This window comes from Aptenodytes forsteri, unplaced genomic scaffold, assembly GCF_000699145.1.
Source record: "Aptenodytes forsteri isolate BGI_AS27 unplaced genomic scaffold, ASM69914v1 Scaffold171, whole genome shotgun sequence".
Taxonomy (NCBI): Eukaryota; Metazoa; Chordata; class Aves; order Sphenisciformes; family Spheniscidae; genus Aptenodytes; species Aptenodytes forsteri.
The window spans coordinates 3,192,317-3,218,319 of record NW_008794211.1 but is presented as its reverse complement, the minus strand read 5'-3'; the positions used below and the strand labels follow the sequence as shown (position 1 = coordinate 3,218,319).

The 26,003-nt window shown below is 43.9% G+C and overlaps 1 protein-coding gene across 2 annotated transcripts in view; it reads right to left on the bottom strand.

Moving 5' to 3' along the window:
- Positions 1-24,556: 24,556 nt before the first annotated feature.
- The window catches only part of LIN28B (lin-28 homolog B), a 91,191-nt gene continuing 89,744 nt past the window's right edge, over positions 24,557-26,003 (bottom strand). Inside the window, exon 4 of one of the 2 annotated variants that reach the window (XM_009285033.1) lies at positions 24,557-25,331. In XM_009285033.1, the coding sequence (XP_009283308.1) occupies positions 24,962-25,331 (370 nt within the window). In that variant the 3' untranslated portion in view covers positions 24,557-24,961. The remainder of the gene's footprint in view (positions 25,332-26,003) is intronic. The other variant, XM_019473556.1, reaches the window with a different exon arrangement.

Genomic DNA, 26,003 nt, shown 5'->3' with positions numbered 1-26,003 from the left:
AAATAGAGTTGTTATGGAGACAACAGAAGTTAAAGTAGACTGTAGCCTGCTTTTCTGGATTGAATGAGGCACCCCTTTGCATGGCTGTTGCAGAAGGTGAGGAAAAGCATGCTGTAATAATTCAGATTTAGAGGAGGAGTGTTTGTGCGCGTGGGCAGAGGACGGGCTGCAAACCCATTGGTAGCTCATTTCAAGGTGTGACTAGTAAATCAAACAAAAAACAACATATACTTTTAAATCATAACATCATGTTCTGTTGGTCATGACTTCTACTACGCAGCAGATGTGGATTGTACTAGCAAATAGTGGTTTTTACTAACCGGAATGCCTGTGGGGAAAAAAAAGGTACTTCATCAAAATGTATTTTTTATAATTTTTTCAAGAATTCTGTGATTTCAGTGCATTTATATAACTACAGTAAAAAACGTATTGAGTACCATGTTTGTCAGGGAGACTGAACTAAAAGGTGTTAATCGGCTGTATCAAGAATTGTCTTGGAGATTCATTTCAGGCTCTGTCCTGCTCTCATCAGCGAAGCGCTGTTTGTCTCGCTCTTAAATCGTGTGGAACTTCACGCGGAGTTGACCCAGCGTCTCTTCAGCTGTAACTCATGCGCACAGGAGCTTGCGTACTCCTACCCCAGGAGGTAAATCCACTTTGAAGAAATTGTCCAAAGCTTGAAAAAGCTAATTTGGGCATTTAGAAGAGGATTCAGAAAATCAGTTGTAGCCCAGCGCTTGGGAAGTCAGGCATGTAAAAAATGCTCCAGCTGCGGAGCTGGAGAACCTCTAGACCTTGGTTAACGTAAAGAAAGGTGCTAGTCACTACCCGCAGCACGTTTCTACAGGCTGAAAAACAACTCTCGGGTTCTACTCCGTGATGGATATTTGCAGTAAATAGGAAGCTTAGAACAGGCCAATTCAATGGTCAAAGCAATTTCAATAATATGAATGTAGTTTAGATAAGACTATTTTTTTAAATGGTTGTTTTATAAACGAACCCAATGTATTTAAATTAAAAAAAAATTAATGTCTTGGACTGGTATGCAAATACTAAATACTTAATTTTTTTCCTATATTAACTCCCTTTAGGAAGTAAGTACAACTGAATTATAATCTCCTTATGGAAAATAGGCTACTTCATTTGATATATGCATTAGAAAGCAAAACAAAGATCTAACAAAAGAGGCACTTCAGTAAAAAAAATGAGAGTCATATAGTAATATATATAACTGATACAGTTAAAAGGCAAGGGCTCGGTTCTTCAGTAAATTTCTGGCGTCTCGGTAGAGTCAAAAGTAAAGACTCAGAAAGTATCTTCATATGCGGAAAGCAGCAGTTTCATGAGCAACATTGTGCACGATAGGCTGTCACAGCAACATTCACTGATCGTTCGGATGGAGTTTCGGGAAGTGAAATTGTAGTGACACATTTTAACGTTATTACTGGAATCACAGCAACAGTTACTTTCATTATTGTTTCAGAAAGGTAGTCATAGGAAGTGCCTTGCAGTAAAATGTTGTTTTTCCTTCTCTCATGCGATGTTGGTCGCAGCTGCTTCTGATTAAAGGGGAATGGGTTGTCAGTACTTAAGGGATTAATAAGAGAAGACAAACCATCTTAATTAATTAGCCCTGACATTTCAACTTCCTGAGAGCACGATGATGATAATATGAGAGTCACCAGAGAGGCAATACGAAAGCAGAAGTTGCAGGATCGCTCAGTATTGATTGCAGTACAGTCCCTATACTTTTTTTCAAAAAGAGCACTGCAGAGTGGCTCGACAGCGTGGCAGAAGTTGATGGGCTCTTGTTGGGCCATTTAACAGAACAAGTTGCTTTTCAGTTGATAAAGTTGTTGTGACTACAGGTAGAATAAAGCATTTTCAGTGAGCTGAAATATCAGCCGAATTTTAGTTCACAAGAACATTTATTTAGCACTTAATGAACATAAAATAAGGTACAAATCTAAGTATACAGCTATGCCATGCCATGCCATGCCTGTATGTTTGCTAAATACTTCTAGAAGCCTGAGAGCACCTGCTTTCTTTTCCAGAAACCTCTTTAAGACCTGCAAGTCAGAGCTCGAGTAGAAATTAGGGCTTTGCACAGGGATGGACGTAAGTTATCCAGATACCTACTGTAGCTACCAGATGCCTCAAATGAATACGGTCCAGTCACTGCAATTTACCGTACTTGAATTCCTCCTTAGCTTTCTCCTGGGGGATTAATATCTGTTATGGCCACATCCTGATTTCCTGTGCAAAGTGCCTTTGGGAGAACAATTCCCCGTCATCCTTTGTAGCAAAGAACAGATCAAAAGCAATGCCTCTTGACATGCATCCACTTGTATGCTACTGCATCAATACTGTTGTGTTCACTGCTACTCAGTGCTCTATTCTGTTTCAGAAAACTGAGGAATTTAATAATAGTGTAGACATTGTCTGCCAAAATACTGTGAAGAAATATGAATCTTCTAAGTTTTTAAATGCTGAAGAAAGCATGCTCTCCTTCAGTTGTTTTAAAATAATTTCCCTGATCACACCACCTTCTGGAGTTTTACATTGTACTTGGGCTTCCTTCCAAATGATGTAAAACACACAAGCAGCAGGCAAAATGGCTTATGATGAAGGGGTGAAGAAAAACTGGTAGTATATAAAATGCTCTAACAGCATGAAAACACATTTCTGTTCTTATTCCAGTCATGTGGAGATGCCTTAAGATGACAGGTTTGTCTAGATAAAGGAAAACCTGGCCATCTATCTGATTGCAGTTGCTCAGACTGGGAAGGTTCATATACCGCAGAGGTTCATGTAAATGGGAAAAGGGTGAGAATCAGCCCTAATGTGGGTGTTGCTAAACACAAACCAATCCTCCATTTTTTTCACTTTACTAACTTGTGCTTGCTACACAAACAAGTTACTATAGCATAAGAACATGGATTTCTCTTTCTAGTAGACCCCCAGCTGCCAACCTGACCTGCTTGCTGGGCGCTCAGATGTAGGACATCGTGGAGAGTTGCCAAGGTGGACAGGTCCCATGTCTCTCTTGTACTGAGGAGCCCAGAACTGGGCACAGTACTCCAGGTGTGGCCTCACCAGTGCTGAATGGAGGGGAAGGATCACCTCCCTCGACCTGCTGGCAACAGGTTCCTGAGGGCTGGAAGAAAGCAAATCTCAGTCCTAGCTACAAGAAGGGCAAGAAGGAGGATCTGGGGAACTCCAGACTCATCAGCCTCACCTCAGTTCCTGGGAAGGGGATGGAGCGGATAATCCTGGAAACAATTTCCAAACATTAAGGACAAGAATTTGTTTGGGAGTGGCCAATATGAATTTATGAAAATGAAATCCTTTTTAACCAACCTCATGGCCTATAGTGAACTGACCGGTTTGGTGGATGAGGGGAGAGCAGTGGATGTTGTTTATCTTGACTTTAGCAAGACTGTCGACCCGGTCTGCCATAACATCATCACAAACAAACTGATGAAATATGGGCTACATAAGCGGACAGTGAGGTGGACTGAAAACCATCTGTCAGGCTCAGAGGGGTTGTGATGGTGGCCAGGCACTAGTGGAGTACCTCTAGAGTCAATGGCAGAGTCAATAGTGTTTAATATCGTCATTAGTGACCTGGATGATGGGACAGCATGCACTCTCAACAAGCCGGTTGTGCTGCTGTTCAGAGACCTGCATAGGCTGGAGAAATGGGCCAACAGGGATCTCCTAAGTTTCACAAAGAGAAGTGCATAGTCCTGCACTTGGGGAGGAACAACCCCATGCACCAGCACATGCTGGGAGCCAACCAGCTGGACAACACCTTTGCAGAAAAGGATCTGGGGGTCCTAGTGGACACCAAGTTGAACATGAGCCAGCAACATGCCCTTGCAGCAAAGAGGGGCAACAGTATCCTGGGCTGCTATAGGAAGATCATTGCCAGCAGGTCAAGGTGGGGGTGATCCTTCCGCTCTACTTAGCACTGGTGAGACACATCTGATGTGCTGGGTCCAGTTCTGGGTTCCCCAGTAAAAGAGAGACAGGGACATATTGGACAAAGTCCAGCAAAGGGCCATGAAGATGATTAAGAGATTGGAGCATCTGTCCTACAAGGAGAGGCTGAGAGAGCTGGGACTGTTCAGCCTAGAGAATAGGAGGCTCAGGGAGGAATCTTACTGATGTATATAAATACCTGATGGGAGGGGAAAAAAGAAGACGGAGCCAGGCTCTTTTCAGTGGTGTCCAGTGACAGGGCAAGAGGTGATGGCACAAACTAAAATACAGGAAATTTTATTTAAGCGTAAGAAGAAATATTACTGTGAGGGTGGTCAAACACTAGAACAGATTGCCCGGAGAGGTGGTGGGGTCTCTGTCCTTGGAGGTATTCAAAACACAACTGGACACAGCCCTGAGCACCTTACTGTAGATGACCCTGCTTTGAGCAGAGGGGCTGGACTCCAGAGGTGCCTTCCAGCTTCAGCCATTCTGTGAGTCTGTGTCAGCCCACTCACTGGCTACCCCACTGCTACCGCTACTGAGCTGGCTTAGTCCTAAAACTTTTTTTGTTGTTTTTCCTGTAATCTCATTCCTTTCCTCAGCTGTTTTCACCATTTACCCAGACCTTTTCTGTACTGCTTTTCCATCTTGGTTTCATAAGTTATGTTTTTATCAAAAGTTTTTACAGAAAAATCTTTATGAAAAGCTTTTTTTATGAAACTTTTCTTGGCTAAAAATTTCCAGGGTTTGGTCACTCATGTCTGAAAATACTTTGTTTGGCTTTCAACAGGAACAATTTCTGAGGATGACTGCTTACTGAAAGCTGACTTAGAAAACCAAACACTGATCTGTGTTTATATCTCCATCCTTTCCTCCTCATATAATTTTTCAAAAGCTGTCATAGGACTACAAAGAGGGGATAAGGGAGGAGGGAATCCCTTTCAAAAGGCCCCAAATTTCATTTTCTAGTCAAGTCCATAACCTGGTCCCTTGGGCTACTTCTGCATGCAGGGGTGCTCAGGAGAGCTGGCAGGTGGCACTGCTCTTCGGCTGGGTGGCTGGCTTAGATTTAGAAAGGGCATGTAGCACACCTGCTCCTGGCTAAATGGGATATGAAGGTGGTATTGTCCTGATTTCTAAAGGCTTTGGGATGAGTGTGGAGGCATGGTGCATGCGGTCACTTCCAGGGGAGCAAGGCAGAAACCCTTGGTACTGCTCAGAGGCAGGACTTTTAAAGAGATCCTTTTAAACATTAGTTAATTGTCTTAAAATCACAGCGTCATTGTTGACATTTTCCCATCACACCTCCACCACCGTTTCCCTTTCCTGGAGCACACAACCATTGGCCTGTGCCAAAGCACAGCTGGAACCAAGCTGTGAGCTGGGCTGGAGGAACAGGGTTTTCTCCTCCACATGGGGATTTGCACTAGGACCAATGGCAATGGGCAAGCCCAGGTGGAGATGGCTGAGTCATTCGGCTGGGTGTGATAAGAGAGGAGCGAGCCAAGCCAGCAGGAGTAAGTCAACAGATGGGTGTGGTAGAGGTTATCTCTGTCTCCTTGAAGTTGAGCTAGATTGTCCTCCCTCTATGCTTGGGAAAATTCACTGAAGGAATGTTTGTGGGGTGTGCTTGAGCCGCTGCTGCTGCGGTGCATGTCTGTGGTGGTCTCACCTGTGGGCTGGGGAAAGGTAAGTGATCCTGAGCACAGGGCAAATGTCTGTGTAATCCCTGCAGCTAATACCTCCGCAGGAGTTTGTCCTTCTTAGAAAAAAGGCCAGATTTAGTCCTTTATTGCAGCTGGTATTTCATCTTTGCAAGTGTAAGGAGGAATTGCAATGATACAATTTTGCCTAAAATCAAAAGATGCTTGGTGGTGAGGATGGGAAATTTGAGTTGCTCTTCTGAAAACCCCATAGAGAAATGAAGCTCGCACAAGAATCGTGGGGCTGCCTGGCTACCTGTCTCTCTTCTGCTCCCTTCTCTCTTTCCTTCTTTGAACCAAATCTGGCAGTTAGGGACAGTTATCAAAGGAAACTGTTATGCACATTTGTAGATTTTTATATATTCACCACTAAGCTCTAGAGTTACCAACAGCAACTCTGATCAGAGACCTTGGAAAAACTCTCTTTGACATCATCTAGCATTATATTTGGAGGAATAACTAAGAAGCTACTGTTTCTTTTGACTTAGAGTGTATTGAACAGAAAATGTTCTTTCATGCAGTGTGTGTTGTAAAACACCTTACAGAATATGAAAGTTTAAATACATACCTTACTTAAATGTCAATTGGAAAAATCACATTACTCAAATAAAAAAAGTGGAGCTTGTCAAAAAGTTGGGGTTTTTTGCCTCCAAAAAATGTGCTAGTGTGTCTCAGGCATCCTTTAATTGCAATGAACCTAGTACTATGAGCTCTTTTTGAGGAGGGCAGGAGAAGTAAAAGACCAAGAAAATGTATTTTTAGTGAGTGATTCCTGGAGAACTTGAATTATTCTCAACACTCTAGTGAATGCCTGCTCCCTCTGCTGCCTTGTCCTAGACTTGGGGGGTCTGAGCCTTTGCAGGTGAAAAGCCAACAGACAAATAAAGACCCCTAAATAACCTTTTAAAGCAAATCTGTAACAACATGAGTGGGATTTATTTTTATGTTTTGTTTTAGTGGGCTGAGAACCCTGGTTTTCTTCACAGAACAGACAAAAATTTGGGTTCAGCTATTCAGTTTGTGTCCTAATGGCACATGAATACATAGGCAGTATGTATCCATGGGATATTACCATAGAATCCACGGAATTTTTCTGTTATATTCATTTAAATCAGTCAGTTGGAGCTAATTACAGTTTGTCTACAAGTTGCTTACATTGCATTCAGCTCAAACCAGTTTATTTTTACATTGACTTTCTTAATGGATGGAGACTCTGCTAAATTTTAAATCTTATCTCCACTCATCATAAGCATCTCAGAAGACCAATTGCTTTCTGAATGTTACCTTAAAAATGGAAGCAGTGAAGAGAGCTGAATCAATAGCTCTTCTCTGCTGCAGGTACCTTGTCAGGGTCAGGGAAGGTGGAGCTGGGAGGCAGTGTTATGGCCAAGCCTGTTCCTAAACTGCTTCTAGGTTGCACTCGGCCAACACAAGTGTTTCTTCCAGTGCAGCCCGATGGCCTGACTGCAACTGAGCTCTGATCGACTGTCAGATGCTGTAACGCAAACGAGTTATGTATGACAGCACCCTGGAATTTGTGCTGTTTTGCTCAGCAGAGGAGAAATCTAAAAATTACTCATGTTGGAAGAGAAGAATGCGGACAAACAGCAGCCTCTACTGGGGAGAAACCTCCCATGCTTTGTGCAAATGCTGTCGATACTAGTGGGGAAGCCAAAAAAATTCAGTTAATTAGAAAGATATTGATTTGGCAAAGACTGTGGAAGCGCATGCAAGCTTCGGGCTTGGTGATGAGCCAGATGAGTTTAGAGTATGTCTCATGGTGCCCAAAGTAAGTGATGGAGGTAACATTTCTCTAGGCAGGGGTGAATAAGTATAGTTATGATCATAAATAAACTTTTTGGGGAAACTACTAAAATGAACAGAATTGTTGTGATAATTGGTAGAGCTGTAAGCTGCCCCTGCAACAGCTTCACCAGATAGCTATTCCCATTAAAGAAGCACATAGCTACAACAGCGTACCACAGGCAACGGTGCAACCTGAATCTCGCATCTCTCTTCCCAGTTCCTGTCTTACTTTTAGAGATGCTTTCTCCACCTCTCTGAGTTAGAGGTAATAGAGCCTACTGAAGAAAGACAAGGGAAAAAATCGATTGTACAGTGAGTAACCTAATCATGTCATGGAAGGAACGATCACTAAGCTATTTGTGTCTCGAAGCAGTTGATCTGAGTTCTGCTCTTGTCCAGCATCATATTTATCATGCTATACAGTACTTTCAGCAGTCAGCACTTTTTAGTACTTCTAAATGTAATGGAAATCCCCAAAAGAGTCAAGCTGAAAAGAGACAATGTATGGGAAATATTTTAATGGCTTCCAAAGTGGGGAAAAACTTAATTTTCTTTTCCAAAGGGGAAAATGTTTCTGGAGAATTTCCACTGTCGTGTGGCACTTTCCAGCTCTAAATTAAACTTCACATTTGAAAATCAAGCCCTCTTACATATTTTCTTACACTCTTTTTGGTTTTCTTACCAGCTTATGTATATTAACCTTAATGCACTAATATCCAAGCCCAGCTCTGGCTTGTACTATGAAGAGAAAAAGATAACAACATCTACTGAGCTGTTATTAAAGGAATTTTTGGCATCTGCAGTATGGCTCTTGCAGAGTGAGTGTTGCCCTCGTGGCCAGGTAAATGGGATATTTCTCGTCAAAGCCTGCCCCATTACGACTTTGGTACATTGTGCAGCATAGCAGAGAAGCAGCAGATTAATTTTGGCAGCTAATGCTGTGGCAGTCCTTAAGGCATTCAAATTCCAGCTAGCTACTCTGCTTCTTCCCCAATGGCCCCTACCCCTTCAGAATGGGGCAGGGAGAGGAAAGATGAACCCGCCTCTCCTGGGCTTGTCTGGCCTGACCTGGGAATCCCTCCCTCGTAAGGTCAGATAGGTGAGTGTTCGGTGCTTGCCTACTGCTGACCTCTTTAAAACTGTCGCAAAAGGAAACTGGGTTTAGTGGGTTTCTTTTCCCCTCTCCTTTGGACTTGGAGAACAACTGTCTGTTAGTCCCTTTGAGCCAGCCTTCCCTGTAGAAGGAGGTTGCTAAAAGAGATGACAACATCTGCTTCTTTCAGCCTACCCTTATAGCTGGCTTTTTTCTTTTTTGCATTTATTGCTTGTACCAGAAGCTGTCACCTTATGGTGTGGTACCTTCAACTAGAAAAGCTGCTTCAGCTGGGTCCTTGGCACTCATGCCAGAACAGAGAGAATTCCTCAGATGCTTGCTTATATGATGTTTCGATGTGTATCTTCTCAAACTTTTCAGCAACAATTACATGTGGTTGATATGGGCCAGCTACTGAATGCATCACAGTTTTCCTGTTTTTGTCTTCCAGTGCTGCCAAATAATCTGCAGAGGTACTGCACCCTGCTTGGCACTATTGAAATTCACCCTGCTAAATGTGTATGTTCTTCCTCTAACCCTATCCTCTGAAGTGCCTGCAGTCATCCCTTTTAGTTTCGTCCCATCTGGGGGCACTTTCCATTCCCCCATCGGTGCTGAGAGCACTGAACAGGGCTGGCCCTGTGACTGGGGCTTTAGATTCCCTTTCAGAGGAGGAAGGTCACCGGTGTAACTACTGCAGGTGAGACTCAGCCCCATTAGGGCATTTTCACTGCTGAATGCAAACCCCATCCTGAACTTCAACTGAAGTGGAGAAGATCTATCTGGACATGGTCCAAGACAGGAGCTATCTGGAAGAGTGATGCAAAAATACATGTAATTACTAATATTAAGACGCATACCAAGACAGGAGCTATCTGGAAGAGTGATGTAAAAATATATGTGTCTTAATATTAGTAATTACATGAAAACATGAGGGAAAACACCAATTTTCCTCTTTCATCTATTGCTGATTTCCAGCAGAGAGAAAGCTGACAGCACTGTAGAAAGAAGAGAAAAATAATACAGTGCTTGTGTTGGTACGTAGGTAAACCGTGTGAGTGAAAAATAAGAGCTTATCCTACAGGGACAATAGCTGTGACTCTGCAGTGCCTTGGCGAGCACAGGGCTGAGAGCAGTGGCCGGGCACTTGCTCTGGCACCAGAGGAATGCAATGTCAGCTGGGGGTAGCTGGGAAAGTTCCTTATGCACACACTGCTCCCCCCCCGCCTTTTACACAGAGCTGTGCCTTGAGGCAGCTGGGCTTTTCTTGTCTCAGCTGGCAACGAGAATAGCAGCAGAGGCTTCAGGGTGCCAGACGCAAGTTCATTCCGTCTGGCAGGAGTGAGCTGAGTGCGTGAAGGAGGGGAATAATCCTGCTGATGCTGGCAGACAAAAATTGACTGGGGCCTCTAGGAATCGTAAGATCAGCCCACAGACTGGGGAGGGGTTGTTCAAAATCATAGATGGGACGTTATTTTGCAACATATAACCTCTATGGTCCCACTTCTTCTACTTTAGCTCAAGTTATGAGTCTTTATGCTTTCCCAGGAACATCCATTGCATACAGGGAGTTATGCTTTTTTTGGGACAATTGCTCATGTAAGTGACATGTACTTGCATGGGCTGCTGATGTGCATTAATAATGCTCATAACAGCGACCCTGCAGTTGTGTGTCCATTGAATGGGCTGCATAATGTATGTGGGCATCCCACACCCACGGGATCCTGCAAGGTGGGTCTAGATGTGTGTCTAGAGGCACACCTCTGAAATAAACATCTTTGCACAGGGCAGCAAATAGCTTTTATATAGAATAAATTCAACAAAGCCTCACAAAATCCTGAGTGAGGTGTATGCGTGCCAGGGGTTGGATAGTGTGACATTCTCCCTTGCTTTGAGCTTAAACTATGAATAAAAAAATATATCCCTCAAGCAGATGGCCTCATGTTATGGCCTGTTCCCGTCTGAGCAAGAATCATGTCACTGCTTTCTTTCTCCATTTAATTTTTTTATGGAGAAAACCCAGGACATGAATACACCCAGTTATTTGAGTGTCATGTATAGTTCAAAATCATGCTTTTTCTCATATGGCCTTAACCATGCTGCCCAGTAATGCTGCCAGGAGCTTTCTTTGCTTCAGCGAATTCTGGCTCGAGCCTTACAGCTGAAGGGCAATATGTTTGTGGTGGTTTAACCTCAGCTGGCAACTGAGCACCACACAGCCGCTTGCTCACTCCCCCCCCGGTGGGATGGGGGAGAGAATCAGAAGAGCAAAAGTGAGAAAACTCGTGGGTTGAGATAAAAACAGTTTAATAATTGAAATAACTAAACTACTACTGCTACTACTAATAGTAATAATAATATACGAAGCAAGTGATGCAAAGTACATTTGCTCACCACCTGCCCAGCCAGTCCCTGAGCAGCGGCCCCCCTGGCCAGCTTTCCCCCAGTTGATGTACTGAGCATGACGTCACATGGTATGGAATGTCCCTTTGGCCAGTTTGGGTCAGCTGTCCTGGCTGGGCCCCCTCCCAGCTTCTTGTGCACCTCCAGCCTTCTCAGCTGGTAGAGCATGGGAAGCTGAAAAGTCCTTGGCTAGTGTAAGCACTACCTAGCAGCAACTAAACCATCAGTGTGTTATCGACATTATTCTCATCCTAAATCCAAAACACAGCACTGTACCAGCTACTAGGAAGGAAATTAACTCTAGCCCAGCTGAAACCAGAACAATGTTATACTTGGAAACCCACACTGCCATTTTCTTTTGGTTAGCTAATATACCCCCATACTTTTTGCGTATGCGAGGCAGTTTTTTTGATGAGATGTGTGGGTTAACTTCAAGTGGGACCTTCTAACTCCATTACCTGTAAACATCTGTGAACGTGGCAAAGTTGCGTGGTGCCTATGCCATGAGCGGTGGTCCTGGGGATGCCTGGCAGCCCTAAGTGCTACTCTGAACACCCGGCACCTCTGCAGACCAGGTCCTGGGTTTCCAAAATTAAGTCAGCATGTGTGAAAGCTGATGCTTGGAAATAGTGAGGGTGGTGGCAGCAGAGGTGAGGGCACCAAGGGAAGAGTTAGCTGCTACTGGTGGTTGGACCAGCTCTGTGAGGCTTGGGTTTACAGCTGCTGCTTGAGAGTTGAGCGCTCTCGCTGCTGGCAGAGGGAAGGCAGAGTGTGCCCCGGCTGCACCGCCGTGTCCTGAGGGGAGCAGCTGTTGGGTTGAGGATGGGACAAGGTGGGTGTTCGAAGAGCAGTGGTGGCTTAACAGTTTGAGAAGTCTGTTCTGCTTTTGGTTTGCACAAGTACTCGCTGCAACGCCAGCCCACCACGGGTGCAAGGAGAGGAGGCTCCTTACCTGGAGGTGGTGATGAGCAGCCGTGACATTGGCATCTCTATCCACCAGAGCCCCCATCTCGGGCATGCGGATAACCTTGCGTTTCCCATAGCTTCTCATGTCCCAAGAACAGCCGGGTTAGCAACTCTCAGCTGTTGATTCATGTGCTACCTCTGTTGTTTGTGGACCACCTGGTAGCCTGATTTTGGTGTGTCCAAACTCATTGGCTACTGGCAAAAATTTGTCACAAATACTTTCTGTGGATAGTCTGGTGTTCCTGGTTCTTCATAGCAGGTATCCAAACCAGGAGGTGGTGACTCAGTGCAGGAATAATAAAACACGTTCCTGTTGGCCAGATGAGTGTAGTCTGAGGATTTGGCTTCTAGTGCAGCTAATACTATATATGAATTCAAGACCAAGTATTTTTATAATTATTAAAGTTAGTCATTTCAGGAAACCCTCTGTGTAAAAGACTCTAAACTAGAAAAAGCACCTAATGTAAGAAGTTAAAGGAGCTGTTAGACCTCTGTACGCATGTCTAGCACTAGCTCTAATATGAAATGTACAGGTAAAATCTTCTTCCAGGCCTTAGAGGAAAGGAGCAATTGCTCGGTGACTGTTAATAACAACAGCAAAATTATGCATTGAATTAAAAATAATTAAAAATACAGAGGAGGCATGTGAGTAGGTCTGAAAATTCACAAGGCAAATACCTTGCTATATAATCTGGAGGAATAAAGCAGTGCACAATAAAGAGATTTGGGGTACATTAACTGATCTCCTGAGACTCTGAACAAACCAAGCAGTGTCTGGAGAATGAAGTGCAGGAGCAGTGATTTCCAGGCCCCTGGTCTCCTTGCACTGCCAGTGCGTTTCACCAGGCCCCCTTTTTCAGAAGGGATGGGCACTTTCTGGAAGCTGCTGAAGCTGCACTTAAGACATTTCAATCCTTTTCAGAGCAGCAGAGGCTTGTCCTCCATGCTGACCTGTGACCTGGCTGCCGGGGCCTTGCTGAGAGCCAGTGAATAGCAGACAGGGGATGAGATGGACTAATTACGGTGGGTGAATGGGGAAAATGAAGATGGACCTCTTTCTTCCTTTTATCTCAAAGAGAGGAGCTAATTTAGGGAACTCTTCTGACAAAAGCTCACAGTGACCCAAATCCTTCCCCTTTTGACTCAGTGGGGACAAAAGCAGGCTCAGAAGCCCCTCTGGAATAGGTTAGATGGACACTTAAGAGGTGCCGGGTGGTGAGTGCGGGTGGATGCTGGCGGTGCTGGGAAGGGCCTGGGAAGCTCTGGTGTGGGCTTCGGGTGACCCCAGGAGCCCCGTGGCCCTCGGGACCTGCCGGCGCCTCTCTGCAGCCAGAGGAAACCAATTGAAAGAGACTCTTGACCTTCTTTATTCTCCCACCAGCCCTTTCTTGTTGTATCCTGTCACTTTGCTTTCTGTCTTGCGCTTTGTGGTGGTAGCGTTCCAGGAAATGGATGATTTTGTTTTTATTTTCAGTGAGTATAGCATGTCCCTGTGTGACTCACAGGGGTGACAAGGTTTTTCTGGTAACTACTTGTGGCTGTTAGCTGCAAGCTAATAAATACCTTGTGTTACTTCGGGGCTCAAGATCTGTGCTGATCAGTGTATTTTCTTCCATTACCTCCCCTGTACCTGTTGTGGCTCCCTGTCTAGCTGTAGCTCCTCATAGCCGTGTACCCATGTAAAAAGAGGCAGGTAGGCTTTTTTCTCTGGAAAATTTCACGTGGAAATCTGTCCTAATCCCTGCCTAGTGGAAAGCACTGTCAATGCTGCTGATTTGAGGAACTTCTTGTGCTTGTAGAGAAAAATACTTGTTTAAGCCTCAGAGATAGATCAGCCTACTGCCATTTCCAGCCCCAAGAACTCACCAGTTACTGGAGTGCTCAGAAAATGTTTATCTTACAGCCTTGTTGGGAAGAACCTTAGGCCCAGCTTTGCCACCTTGTCAAGCTGAACAGCAGGAAATGGTGTAGAGTGAGTAGTGAGTAGACAAAATACGGGAGGTTTTATGTCATTACCTGCAGAGAAGCTGCTGTCTGGTCTAACAGCTGGAGGTGGGAACTGGAATTTCAACCCCTCCCTTGCTGCATTCTAGGATCTGTGGGAGGATCTGTGGATCAGCAAAAGTTTCTAGGAACAGGTTTTTACCTTCCTCTTTGCAATGCATGGTCTTTATCCAGCTGGGATAGCGGTGAGCTCTGATGCAGAGTGCAGCACCCAGAGGAAGGATATTCTGCAGTGATGGCTCTTGCTCAGTGGTACTGGCAAGGGCCCAAGGTGAAATATTCATAACCTCTCTTGATTTTAGGCAGGAATCAGTTATTGGTGCTAAAGCACGTGGTACCAGCCGGCACATGATGCTGTGCTCACCCTTTTGGAAGCTGCACATGCTGGGGCAACTTTTGAAAGAAAACCAGATGGTGCACAGAACCCACCTGCTGCTTTGGTGCTAAAAGCTCATAGGTTTTAAGCTGCCCTTCAGCTACTCCATAGCCCCAAACAGGAATCTGACACAGCTGCTCTTACCAAAGATGCATCTTACAGATGGTCTTGTCTTAGATGTTCCCACCAAAGCCTGAAGTCAGGAAGAGATGCTGGTGGCTCCACTGGGAAGGGAGGGAGACTTTCATGGGTTTGATGGTCTCATGACCACAGCAGAGCTTCACAGAGGAGATGATGGGGTCTGTTCTTTGTGCCAAGGTGGGTTAGTCTGGTCTGAGTTCAGCTATAGACACCCTCCTGTCCTTGTAGGTACTATTTGCACAGCACTGCAGGAGAAAGTCTGGGCAATGATGTTCCCTGGATTGGGAGCCACTCTAGTTAATGGTCTGCAAATACAGTACAGAGGGGACATGTGCCCTTCACTGCGGCATGCGTGTACTTGGGGTACATGTCCAACACATACCTAGCCATCAAAGGTGCAAAATAAAACCTAGCCACATGAAGTGCTCTAGGGAACAGCTACAGCACGTGCTCCAGGGCAGGCGTGATGTGAAAAGCATTCAAGCACCCAAGGAAACAGTTAAACAGAATGCAGGGAAGTGGGGAAGGAAATAGCACGTGGGGAAATGCGTGGTACTTAGATGTCCACCGAAGGTAGTGGTCGTCCTCGAGCTGAGCTGTTGAGAGAAACAGCAGGACGTGTTCTGCTTTGTACGTACTGCTGCCTGGCATGGGGCTGGCCTGAATTCATAGGGCTGGCCCCAGCCAGGAAAAACATTTTCAGCCCTAAGTGCCTATGTCTTGTCAGCACTCAGAACGGTGAGGTGACTCGTTCAACAATAGCAGATTCATCTGGTAATGATGTACCTGATGCTTCTAATGTAGTTTGTAGCTTGCTTTAACATCTGTATGCAATTTTCTTAATTGTGTGACAAATTCTTCTTCAAATTTGTTGCTCATTTCAGGTTTTTTTTGCTGTTTCATCCAACAATACAATGCTGAGAAATGCTAGCAAAAAAAAACCAACCAAAAAAACCCAAGGGAGTGCACAGCCAAGCTGGTAGAAAGGAGAATCTCAGCCTTCCCCTTCCCAAATGCATTAGCCAAAACATTTGTGTCACTCAGGAAGCTGTACCTGTGCACAGCAAAGTTCCCGCAGTCTGTCCTGTCCAGGGGTTTCAGGACACCAGGGTGAAATGCCTCAGGGAGATGGTCTAAACGCTCCTCCTGACATATGTGCTCTCTTTAGCATGTGAGTGTGTGTGTTAAATCACCTCCAAATATGCTAATATGGCTAATGGCACTCTCTGGTGTTGGCTGAGAATGAATGAGAGCTCAACTAAAATGACTTCAGAGGAACAAGGCTGTAGCTTTTAGTAGAGGGGCCAATTCAGGGCCATTGCTTCTTCATGAGTTATTGGGAAAAGCAACCCCAATCCTTGGTCTGGAAATGAAGCTTTACTGCAGCAGCTGGAAGGGGAGCTGAGCCTATTGCTGCTCCTTGAAACCCCCTCATAGGCTGTCCCTAAACTCCAGGAGCTGCCAGTAATCCCATTTTTCCAGATTCTTTGGTCAGAAGTGCTAGAAAACCTTATCCTCTTTTTTCTTTTTTTTTTTTTCCTCCAAATCACCTGATGCTGGAACCATATGCCTGTTCCTGCAGTTCTTTTGCTTTAATTCCCCTTGGCTTTTTCTAACACAGAAAAAGATCCGAGGGCTCGGGGAACGCTGGGGTGGCGTTTGTGCCTGCCCCCTTTACCCTGCCATGCTGCGGCTGCCAAGCCCAGGGTCTTTGTGAGGGGAGCCGCTGCTCCTCTCTGCACAGCTCTGTGTGAGACAACTGCTTTTCAGAAACTCTGAGCCTTGAAACTCCACAGAAGTTATGGTTCAGCAGGCTGGACTGTGACTTTTTGTCACAGCTGTCAGTGTAGGTCAAGGAGAGATGAAAGAAACGGGGGCTGGATGGAAAGGGACTTGCTGTGCTTCGAGCCCCCACCCTTGCTGTGCTGCCTTGGGGGAGAAGGAGCACTTCTGCTTTCTTTCATAGGCAGCTTCCAAAATACTTCCAAATGTAACCTATTTTAAGTTACTCCAGTAACTTTCAGCCAGCATTTCCCAAAATGTCTAGTTGGTCTGATTGCTCCAACTAAAGTTTTTTTTAATTTTGTTTTGTTTGGTTTTACTGGGTTTTTTTTAGCTAGTTGCTTTAAAGAACCTAGGGCATGATAATTCAGCACATTTCTAAAAGGGAATGAAGACAAAAGAACTAGTTTTTTAGAATATTGAAGACCAAGAGTGTGGCAGTGCAACCACCTGCCATATAAATCTGTGTAGTAAGCCAGATCGACTGAAAAAACTGACTTTCGTGTAGTACTGCCAGTTACAGATGTACTCAGCAATGGCCAAGATGAGTCACTTTCGTGTAGTACTGCCAGTTACAGATGGACTCATCTTGGCCATTGCTGAGTACACCAGTTCTTTCCCAGCTACAAACCATCTCTAGACATTTAGTCTTGAAGATGTCAAAGGAAAGAAATCACAGTCCAACCCCGTGCCTTGGTTGGGGGATTGTTCTGCTGGTTAATTATCTTCACTAGTGTCCACGTACTTCTGGCCCAGGCTTTTTGCCTTTTCTCCTGCAGGGAGGAAGGCAGTGTTCAACTTCCAGCAGTGGCCCAGTAAATGCTGTATCGCCATGGCTAGTAGGACGACATTGCTTGGCTAGTGTCTGTTTTGGGTGACGCAGCCTTTGAACCATAGTCTGCCTGACTGAAGACAGGAGGCTGGTTTTAAAGCCAGAGCTGGATACACTATTCCAGTATCAACATTGAAGGACTCTGGAGGAGGAGAATAACAAGTTTCTCAAAGTGACTCTAAAGGAGGAGGCAACTTATTAAAAAAAAAAAAAAAAAGATACTGGGTCTTGTCTATCATTTTAAAAAAGAAAAAAAAGGGTTTTGCATTTTCTTGCTGGTGCACAAAGGGACTTTTTGCTCTAGCGGACAAAGACGAAGAGCTGGAAGTTGAGGTCAGAGGAACTGGAAATGAGGCACTACTTGTTAGCAGCAGGTGATTAAAACAAGCTGTCACGGAGCGGAGCATCTCTTTTTTTTTTTTTCTCAAGAGCATTCAGGCCTGATCTGAAGCTCAACTGGAAAATATGCTTAAAGCAGCCAAGCAAACAAGCTTGCTCAAGCAAGCTTGAGTTAAAGCTGAGTGCTCAGTACAACAGTAACTGCCCTGAATTTAATAGCCTGTGTCACGCAGCAGGTCAAACTAGATAAACTACTGATACTTTCTGGCCTTGAATTTTGGATTATTTGGAAAAAAATGGGTTGTAAGCATCTAAAGCTGGATGGACACCTAAGTTCAGTACTTGTTACCCTCTCTGCCTAGTCCACCTTCTCCTGGCTGGTAAAATGGGAGTAACGACACCAGTTCATCTGCGTTGGTTTATGAACTGTTTGGCTGCTCCAGCCCTGAATATCTAGGCTAAGTGCTGCGCAGCAAGTAATGCCCGGGGCCAAATATCGAACGGCCAGGGAACAAAAATCGACCGTCCAGCTTAACTGAGCATCAGCAGCCTGAAAACGCGCCTGGGGCTTGATGGCAGCTACTCTGCAATCATGCAGTGGGCAACGCTTGCAAAAAACAACCTGCTCTCGAGGGCACCGATCGTCCTGGAGGTCAACAGCATTGCAGGCAGCAGATGCCACTGGGCACAGCAGAGCGCTTTGCTGAAAAGGTCTTTAAATTAATTAATCAGGCCATCGCCTAAATGATAGCAATAAACAGGAGCAGGACAGCCACAGAATGAACTCCCTCCTCTCTGCCAGTTTCTTTCTGTGCAAGCATACAGGAGAGTTTTAAATATGTAAAGCAACTTGAAAGCACATGAAGTTTTTGCATCTGGGGTATTTTTATTATCAGGGAAAAGATGACCGGGAAGGAGGAAAGGAGATAGGTATGGAGCCTTTCATGAATTAAGAGTAATTTTGAAGTGACTGGCTTGTGTATACAGCCCCTGGTCCCAGCAGATTGCAGGAAAAATACAATTCTTTCAAAAAAGGCTAAATTTGTTTCAGTACTTAGGGTTACAGAAAGGCTGGAAATAGCTTGGAAGCATGCGTCCTAAGACCTACAGAACAGGGAAGCAAATGAACATGCTGCTTTTATAATTATTTCAAAGGGCTGCTGTGATTTTGATGTTACGCTGTTGACTAGTTTGGAAGCTTCAACCCAAGAATTTCTTCTCGTTGGCATGAATCAACATTGTTGTTAATGTCACGTGGCAGTTACGTCTTCTGCAGGGTTGGGAAGGGGGGGTTTGGCTTGCAGCAGTGGATTCAGGTACTCCTGATGATCTGTCTTTGCCTAGTGCACAAGACGTGGCTTCCTACCTTTAACATGAATAGTTCTTAATGCTCTGGGGGAGCTGCTGAAAGGATAAAGACCACTGACTTTCAGGTGCTCTGGGAGGGAGGCATGCACATGTCAGAGACTAGATGGGAAGAATTAGGTGTTGCTGCTCTTCCAGGCGCTTTGGTTTCAGTCACTATTAGGCACTGCTGGAGGGGGGGAGCTTTCTCCATTTTACTTGTTCCAAGGGCTTCTTACATCTGTGCACGTCCAGAGCTGCTCACAGCTCCCCGAGGTGACTTGCTCCTGCCTGTCATCTTGCGGGGTGGTGCAGAAGCTAGATGGTGGCATGCCCAAGGTGTCCCCTCCCATTCCCCTAAACAGTGGGGTCTGGCAGGCCAGGAGCATGCATAGTAACGCGGTGTGAGCTGCATTCTTTAAAGAACAGTCGTAAGACATTTTAAAGAAAGCCTTGCTCCTCACGACTGACCCAAGAAGTGGGACATGTGGGAGATCTTAGCCAAGGGGGTTCAGTCGCCTCTTCCACTTTCCAGGAAAGTGATGAAACCATTTGGCTACAGGTTGGGAGTGGGGTGGGGACAGGACTGGATGTGATGGGACACATGTTAATAGCTCACTCTTTTTTGAGGCCATGAATTAGAGGGGTGGGGGCGGGGAATAAATGAAGTTTTATGTGACTAGAAGAGTAGATGATGGAGTGGGTGGTAACTCTTCATGCAAACATTTGTACAAATAGAAAAAAACCACTTTTCTGCCATGTATTCAGTAGAGATTGTTAAATATTGCTATTAATTACCTATATGTAGAGCCCTGTATTGAAACACAGAGGCACTGGAGCTAGCATATATGAGCCCTCAAATATTTTAATATAGAATGACAAGCTAACGCTGTCCAATTCACTCATACACTTTATGTAATTTAGAGATGGAAGTTCCAGGTAATGGTAGATGACAGTACTTTCATTTCTAAAAAAGAAACAAGTCTTCAAATAATTTTAAATTAGCATGTAATAGATATGTACAAGCTTACAGATTATGGAAGAAGTAATAAAGACGGGATGAGCCCTAAATACCAAAAGCTTTTCATCCCAGAGAATAACCCGAATGTTTGGTAACTTTAATAACCAGTGTATTCTCACAGAGAGTAAGTACCAAAAGCTATAATCTTGCAGTTTAGTTTCGATAGCTGTATAGGGTTTGGGGTGCAATTTCTGCAGCATTGCTAGTATGATCCAGGTATGCATTAATCATTTATTTCTCCCTCCCCCCAACAACAGCTTATATAACTAAAATTACCTTTTCTGAAGGTAATATCCTAAAACTAAGTGAACATAGGTGCGTATGAAAAGTCTGCCCGGTGACTGTACGGTCCTGTTTTATCATGCAAATAAAGAAAATCTCAAAGGCTTGCTGTAAATGCCAATGTTATATGTTTTATTTTTAATCAAGTAATTCTTTTAAACCTCACAATATCCATGACTGACAGGAAAAAAAGACATTAGGCATGAAATGAGAATATAAAATACATGATATGTAGAAAGGCAATCAGTGCTTTAGTCCCTCAAGACAGTAAGCAGGTGAAATGACCTTCAAAACTTCAACTCGCTGTCTTTTTCTTAAAACATAAAATTCAAGTGATTTTTCTTTTATTTCACCTTGTAAACAACATACAAGTCAAAATGGACAATGAGGTAATCTATACTACAGAAGATAATTTAAAAACACTAGATAAGACACAGTATTAAAGACATATAGAAATCAGTGTTCACTTTGGTCTCTAGTATGGTTATTGTTATTATTACCACAAGCAACACATACTAGTTTAAGCCAGTCTGGTGATGTTTGTCAGCCAGTTGTTTAACTTAGTAATCCAAGAGGTAGTCAAAACCATTATCCTTTGTAAAGATGGTTGCTCTTACGTTTGGTTCAATGACAATGGTAGCAAATACCTTGGTACTTTTCAACATTCTCATAAAAACACTGCCGAAGCTGCTAATACACAGCTCCGGTTTAGTATAAAAAAAGAAGCGTGTGTTCATAGATCAACCTCTTGTCATCACTCAACAGTTGTAACAGGGGTAACACAACCAACGGATCTTAAAGAAGAGGCTGTTGATATACTAAGCAAAATAAGATTGATGCATTTAACAAGGCTCTGCTTGTTTCTAAAACAATACTCAAATCTCATTAAGACTTCTAGAAAATTAAAATCAGTGCATCTGCACATGTACATATCTTCCCAATTACTTTTATATCTAGCACAGGGGAATACATATATATTTTTTATGATAAACATTTCTTACAGATAAATTAATTAAATTAAATTTAAGACTCGATGAGATTTCCCATGTTCTTTTATAATTCTTCTTACAAAGAATGTTACAAGATCTATAAACACTTTTTATGGGGCTCTATTCACAAAACTAAGTACGACTAAGCAGGAACTCCAGGATAACACTGGTGCAGAGTAAAACTGGGCTGAAAAAGGTGGCCTGCAAAGGGAAGAGGTAGGATCCAAATGTGGTGTTTGGCACTCCCTGAAAGCTGGCTAAAAGCAAAATATTGCAAATGGTATTACAACGCCAGATTTACCATCAACTGCAGCAAAAAGTTATCTGGCTCTTCCTCCAAATACAAGTCTTCCTCGTGGCCTAACTTGTAGTGTGTAAATACATACCGTGACCTCTCCTTGGCGGAAAAGTAAAAAATACCTCACAATGTCCCTTACGGTTAAATCAAATTGAGTATTTTGGGGTGGGGGAATGGGAGGGAGAGATATTCTTGTTCCAGGTTTAACCTTATCTCCACTATTGTTAGGAGAAAAATGCATCTCTCTCAGCAGATATCTGAACTATTTCTACTGAAACGAGTTTTATTGTAAAGCATTCTGGCAAGGACAGGCTGGTGAATAGGGGAAATCTAGGCTGAGCCAATGCTGCAGAATATTAATTTTGTCCTTAGACATGAAGGAAGAATCCCAAACTCAGTTTGTGGCCTTCTCCTTCAAAGTGTTCTTTGCTTATTTGGAGCAGCCTATTGAAGGAGTATAACTAGATTTTTTTTTTTTCTACTGCAGCCCAGTGCTAAGTAGTTACCTGCCGCAGCTTGCGCTGCTGTATGTTTAACTTGGGCATGTACAGTTTTGTCTCTTCTGGAGATATATTAATTTTTGTGAACAGTGCCCATAATCCTTTAGACAGAAAAATAAAAACTTTCAAAGAAATGTTTGGAAACGTCTCATAATTTCAAATGGATGCTTCATCTTAAAACAAGTATTTGCCATAACGTATGCAGTGGTGAACTATCAGTTACATATTTAGTACAGATAAAAAGTATGTACCATAGATCAACAGCCACCTTTAAGGCTAGAGCAGCACAAAGGTGTGTTTATGCAGTAAATATGAGGTAGCCTTTTGCTGTAAACAGAATAATAATTTTATTGTCACCTATGTAAACAAAGTGGGCTTGATGCTTTTGTGTTTTTATTCTTCCCCCTCCACCCCCCGTCCCCCATCCCTCCCCTCCTAGAAAAGCTAAGCACCAGTAACTCCGACTGGAAGTCAGTGGGAGCTGGGGCTGGCCCGCATCTCTGAAAACTCAGACCCTGTGAATGTAAAGACACAAATGCTCACATAAGCAACCAGTACAGAATACCACTTTATCATTTCACAGGAACTTATAATACAAAATGCTGAGATCTGATTATCAGAAATGTAGGTCTATGTCAACTCAGAGGTAGTTACTAATATCAGTACATAATACTTATATAGAGATAAAAAGGTCTAAGACTATTTGGTTTGTTCTGAGTAAGCAGGTCTGTAGACTATTCTGTAAAGAAAAAACGTTACATGGTATATTCCCTGAGCAAAGTTCTTTGTCCTGAGTATGTTATGTAATAGTGATAACATTCTAATATATAAAAATAAAACCTTAAGCTTTCAACAATAAGATAGGGTTTGGTATGTGCTCTTAGCAGTTCAGTCTGACTTTGGTGCGCACAGTGATCTCAAACAGCACCAATAAAAATCTGCATGTTGAAAATATTTCCTTATCTCAGCTCTGAACTTCTTACATATAAACAGGGAATGACCAGTTTTCAAATCCACAATTGCCTATTTCTATAAGGAACTTTGGTTTAAATTTTCAAAGTGACCTAAGTTTTGCATCTTTGCTGTTTAACCTGGTTTTTACACCGGCTAGAAGGTTAAGCAATGCCACTTCGATTTGTCTACATAATTTAAATAAGTTTACTATCCTCACGTAAGGCAAGGAAGTTCTTCTCTATAGATTATATCACATTCAATATCGTCAAAGGTAAGCTTTGCATTAGCATATTGAGAACTTCAGTATAAACCATCAAGATTCTCGCAAACACTGGCAAGGAATTCACGCAAAATAATTTTCTTGAAATTGTGCCCTTCACTGAGGTGTTTGATTACTACCTGTTTACTGAAGCAGCAGCAGCAGCAACAGTAAAAGTCTCACCTGACAGGACAAGTGGGAAGGGGAAGGCCATGTAATGAGCCAGCTGCACACCTGTTGTAACTATTGGCTGCAAAAGAGTTACCATGGGTAGGACTTTGGCTCGCTGTAGCCTTTCATGCAGGCTGTTTCTTTAGTTTGATTATCCGAGCTTAAACCTACCTGACTCTTTCAAGCTTTAACAGCCTGTGTTTATTGCCGATGTTAAGGATTATACAGGTTTCTCTAATTAACTTACACCCGCAATGGGATTTGTCAAAGTACGTTATCTTATGTATGACTTGGTAATTCAGAAGTTACAAATGGAAAGCGACTTCAAGTTTTGATAGGCTCCAACTCTATTAACCCTGAGCAAGGGCTGCAGCCCAGGGAGTCTCACTCTGAGGCCACCAATCTTTCTCCTCTTTAATGCAGAAGTGTGTGGTCCCAGTGCACTCTGGACCAAGGCTGGTCAGCAACAGTCTCCGGTTCACAAGAAGCAGATGATGCCCAGGACTTCTGGCAAATTTGCAGGTCCTTTCACTCAGGCTTGCCTGCAGCAGACACCTGTCCTTCTTGACTATACACATACTGTATCATCAGCAAGGAAGACTGGCTGAGCAACTGCAAGTATCCATCTACCTTTATTCTTAAGAAACTATTTATCCCAGGATCTCATTAGCTTTGCATTTTGTTTTCTTTAAAACCAAAACAGACAACAACAACAAAAATCCCTAGGGAGTTCTCTCTATGGCATTTCAACAGAAAACAAGGGGGAAGTCCCTTCAAATTGAGGGGCACTACTTGGGACCAAAAGAAGTTGCTGCTGCTGCTGCTGCTACTACTGCCACCAAGGTCCCCTAAACGTTCAGAGAATACAAAGGGTTAAACAGGATGGTATCCTGATACTGCTCAAAAGGGTCTGTTCGGTAACAACTTATACATTCTCCCCTACAAAACAGTCATCTAAATTACAGTTACAACCATATTAATTTAACAAAACATTTTGAGAAACCAGCATGGAAACTACACATTCATTGTCTTTTCTGGAGCTTCGAACTCCTCACCAACAAAGGATGGTGGCAATGAGAGCTGTGTTGAGTCATGACACTGCCCTGCATGGGCATGGGGAGGGGTTTTGCTACTTTGTGGAGATGAGAAAGAAAATAACTCAAATTGATGGCATGGGGGATGTCTTAGTATCTTTAGTACCATATGGCAGCTTTAAAATATGAAAGTATCCTTTGGTTCACAAGAGAAGTAACAGTCTTGATCTCAGTTCTGTGTGTGGTTTTTCAGGTTTGGTTTGTTTTTGAGTGAGATTTCTTGGGTTTTCTTGTTTGTTTTTTTTGAACACGTTTGGAAATAGGTTCTAGGAATGTGTTCAGGAACGTTTGTGGATACTGTGCCTATTGCTTCACAGTAATGTCTTGTGGGAGCTGGAGAGTGGACTGATGGAAAAAAAATTATATTTATAGATATGTACACATACACACACGCGCGTGCACACTCATACACACACATACAGAAGGTAAAACGTAATGCACCCTGCTCAAATGTATTTTGCTTGGAGTGATTTGTCTATTAAAGAAAAAAAATTCACAGTTCCTCAACAGTAGTTAAAATTCCAGGTCAGCTACTGATAATGAAATTATTTCCCCTGTACTTGCATGAGGTAGACATCCCAAGAGGATAAAGAAAATGGAAAGTTATGACAAACGCTTTAAGTTTTTTTCCTTTTCTGAACAGAAGGCCCCTTTCTGCTCGGTTCCTCGGGCGACGCAGACAACTTACTCGACGAAGCCTCCTGTGGTGACCTGCCTGAGCGCTCCGAGATCTCCAACCTGCCCTCCTGTGAGTATGATGGAGACGAGTAGCCGTGCGTTCCTCCCCCTTCTCTCGGGAAAGCAGAAGTGGAAGGCTGCGGTTCAGCTTCGTGTCTTCCCTGAGAACTAGTGGGCTGCTGCGAGACAGTTTTATGGGGGCAGTTAGCCACCATGTGCATGATGCTCTGACAGTAATGGCACTTCTTTGGCTGCGGAGGTAGACTACATTCTTTAGCGTGGTGGTCGAGGCCACCACAGTTGTAGCATCTAAAAACAAAGAGAGACAGCTAGTTATAAAATGCAGTGTTAAACAGTAAGATTTTCTACATCAGGTAAGCTCAGCATGAGCGTGCACAAGGTCTGATGGTGAAACAGTGGGGGCTTCTGCACTGATATCCCACTGCCACGGGCTGAGGTACATTTGAGTTTTGCTTTTTAAGTCACTTGGAAGGTGCCCCTTTGTCGCACCGGTTCCAAAAAACACCTTGTGCTTGGGGCCGGGAACCTTTTACCGGGAATCCCAGCCTGCCGGCTCAGCTCTCCCCACAGGGCCGCCGCCGGGGCGCGGCCGCCGCCTCCCGGGCAGGGCCCCGGCACTCGGCCCCACTAGAGGGCACCAGATATTCAAGCATTCCGCCGCCGCGAACACCTCTGTTTACCCAGGTATTTATAGCATTAAACGCCTGAGAGTACTAGTGTTTCAACGCCTGACAGGACGAACATCGCAAAGCGGGGCGAGGAGAGGAGGCGAGGCAGTCACCAGCACCGGCCTCCTCACCCTGAGGCGGCTTCACCCGGAGGTGGCTTCGCTCTGCGTGTGCCCATCGCCGGGTCAGGGCCATAAAGAAACGTGCAGAGAGGAGATATTCAGCCTTAGATGATGTAACCATGTCCTAATGGACACGCTGCTTTCAGCCAGGGAAACCCAAACGTGGAGGA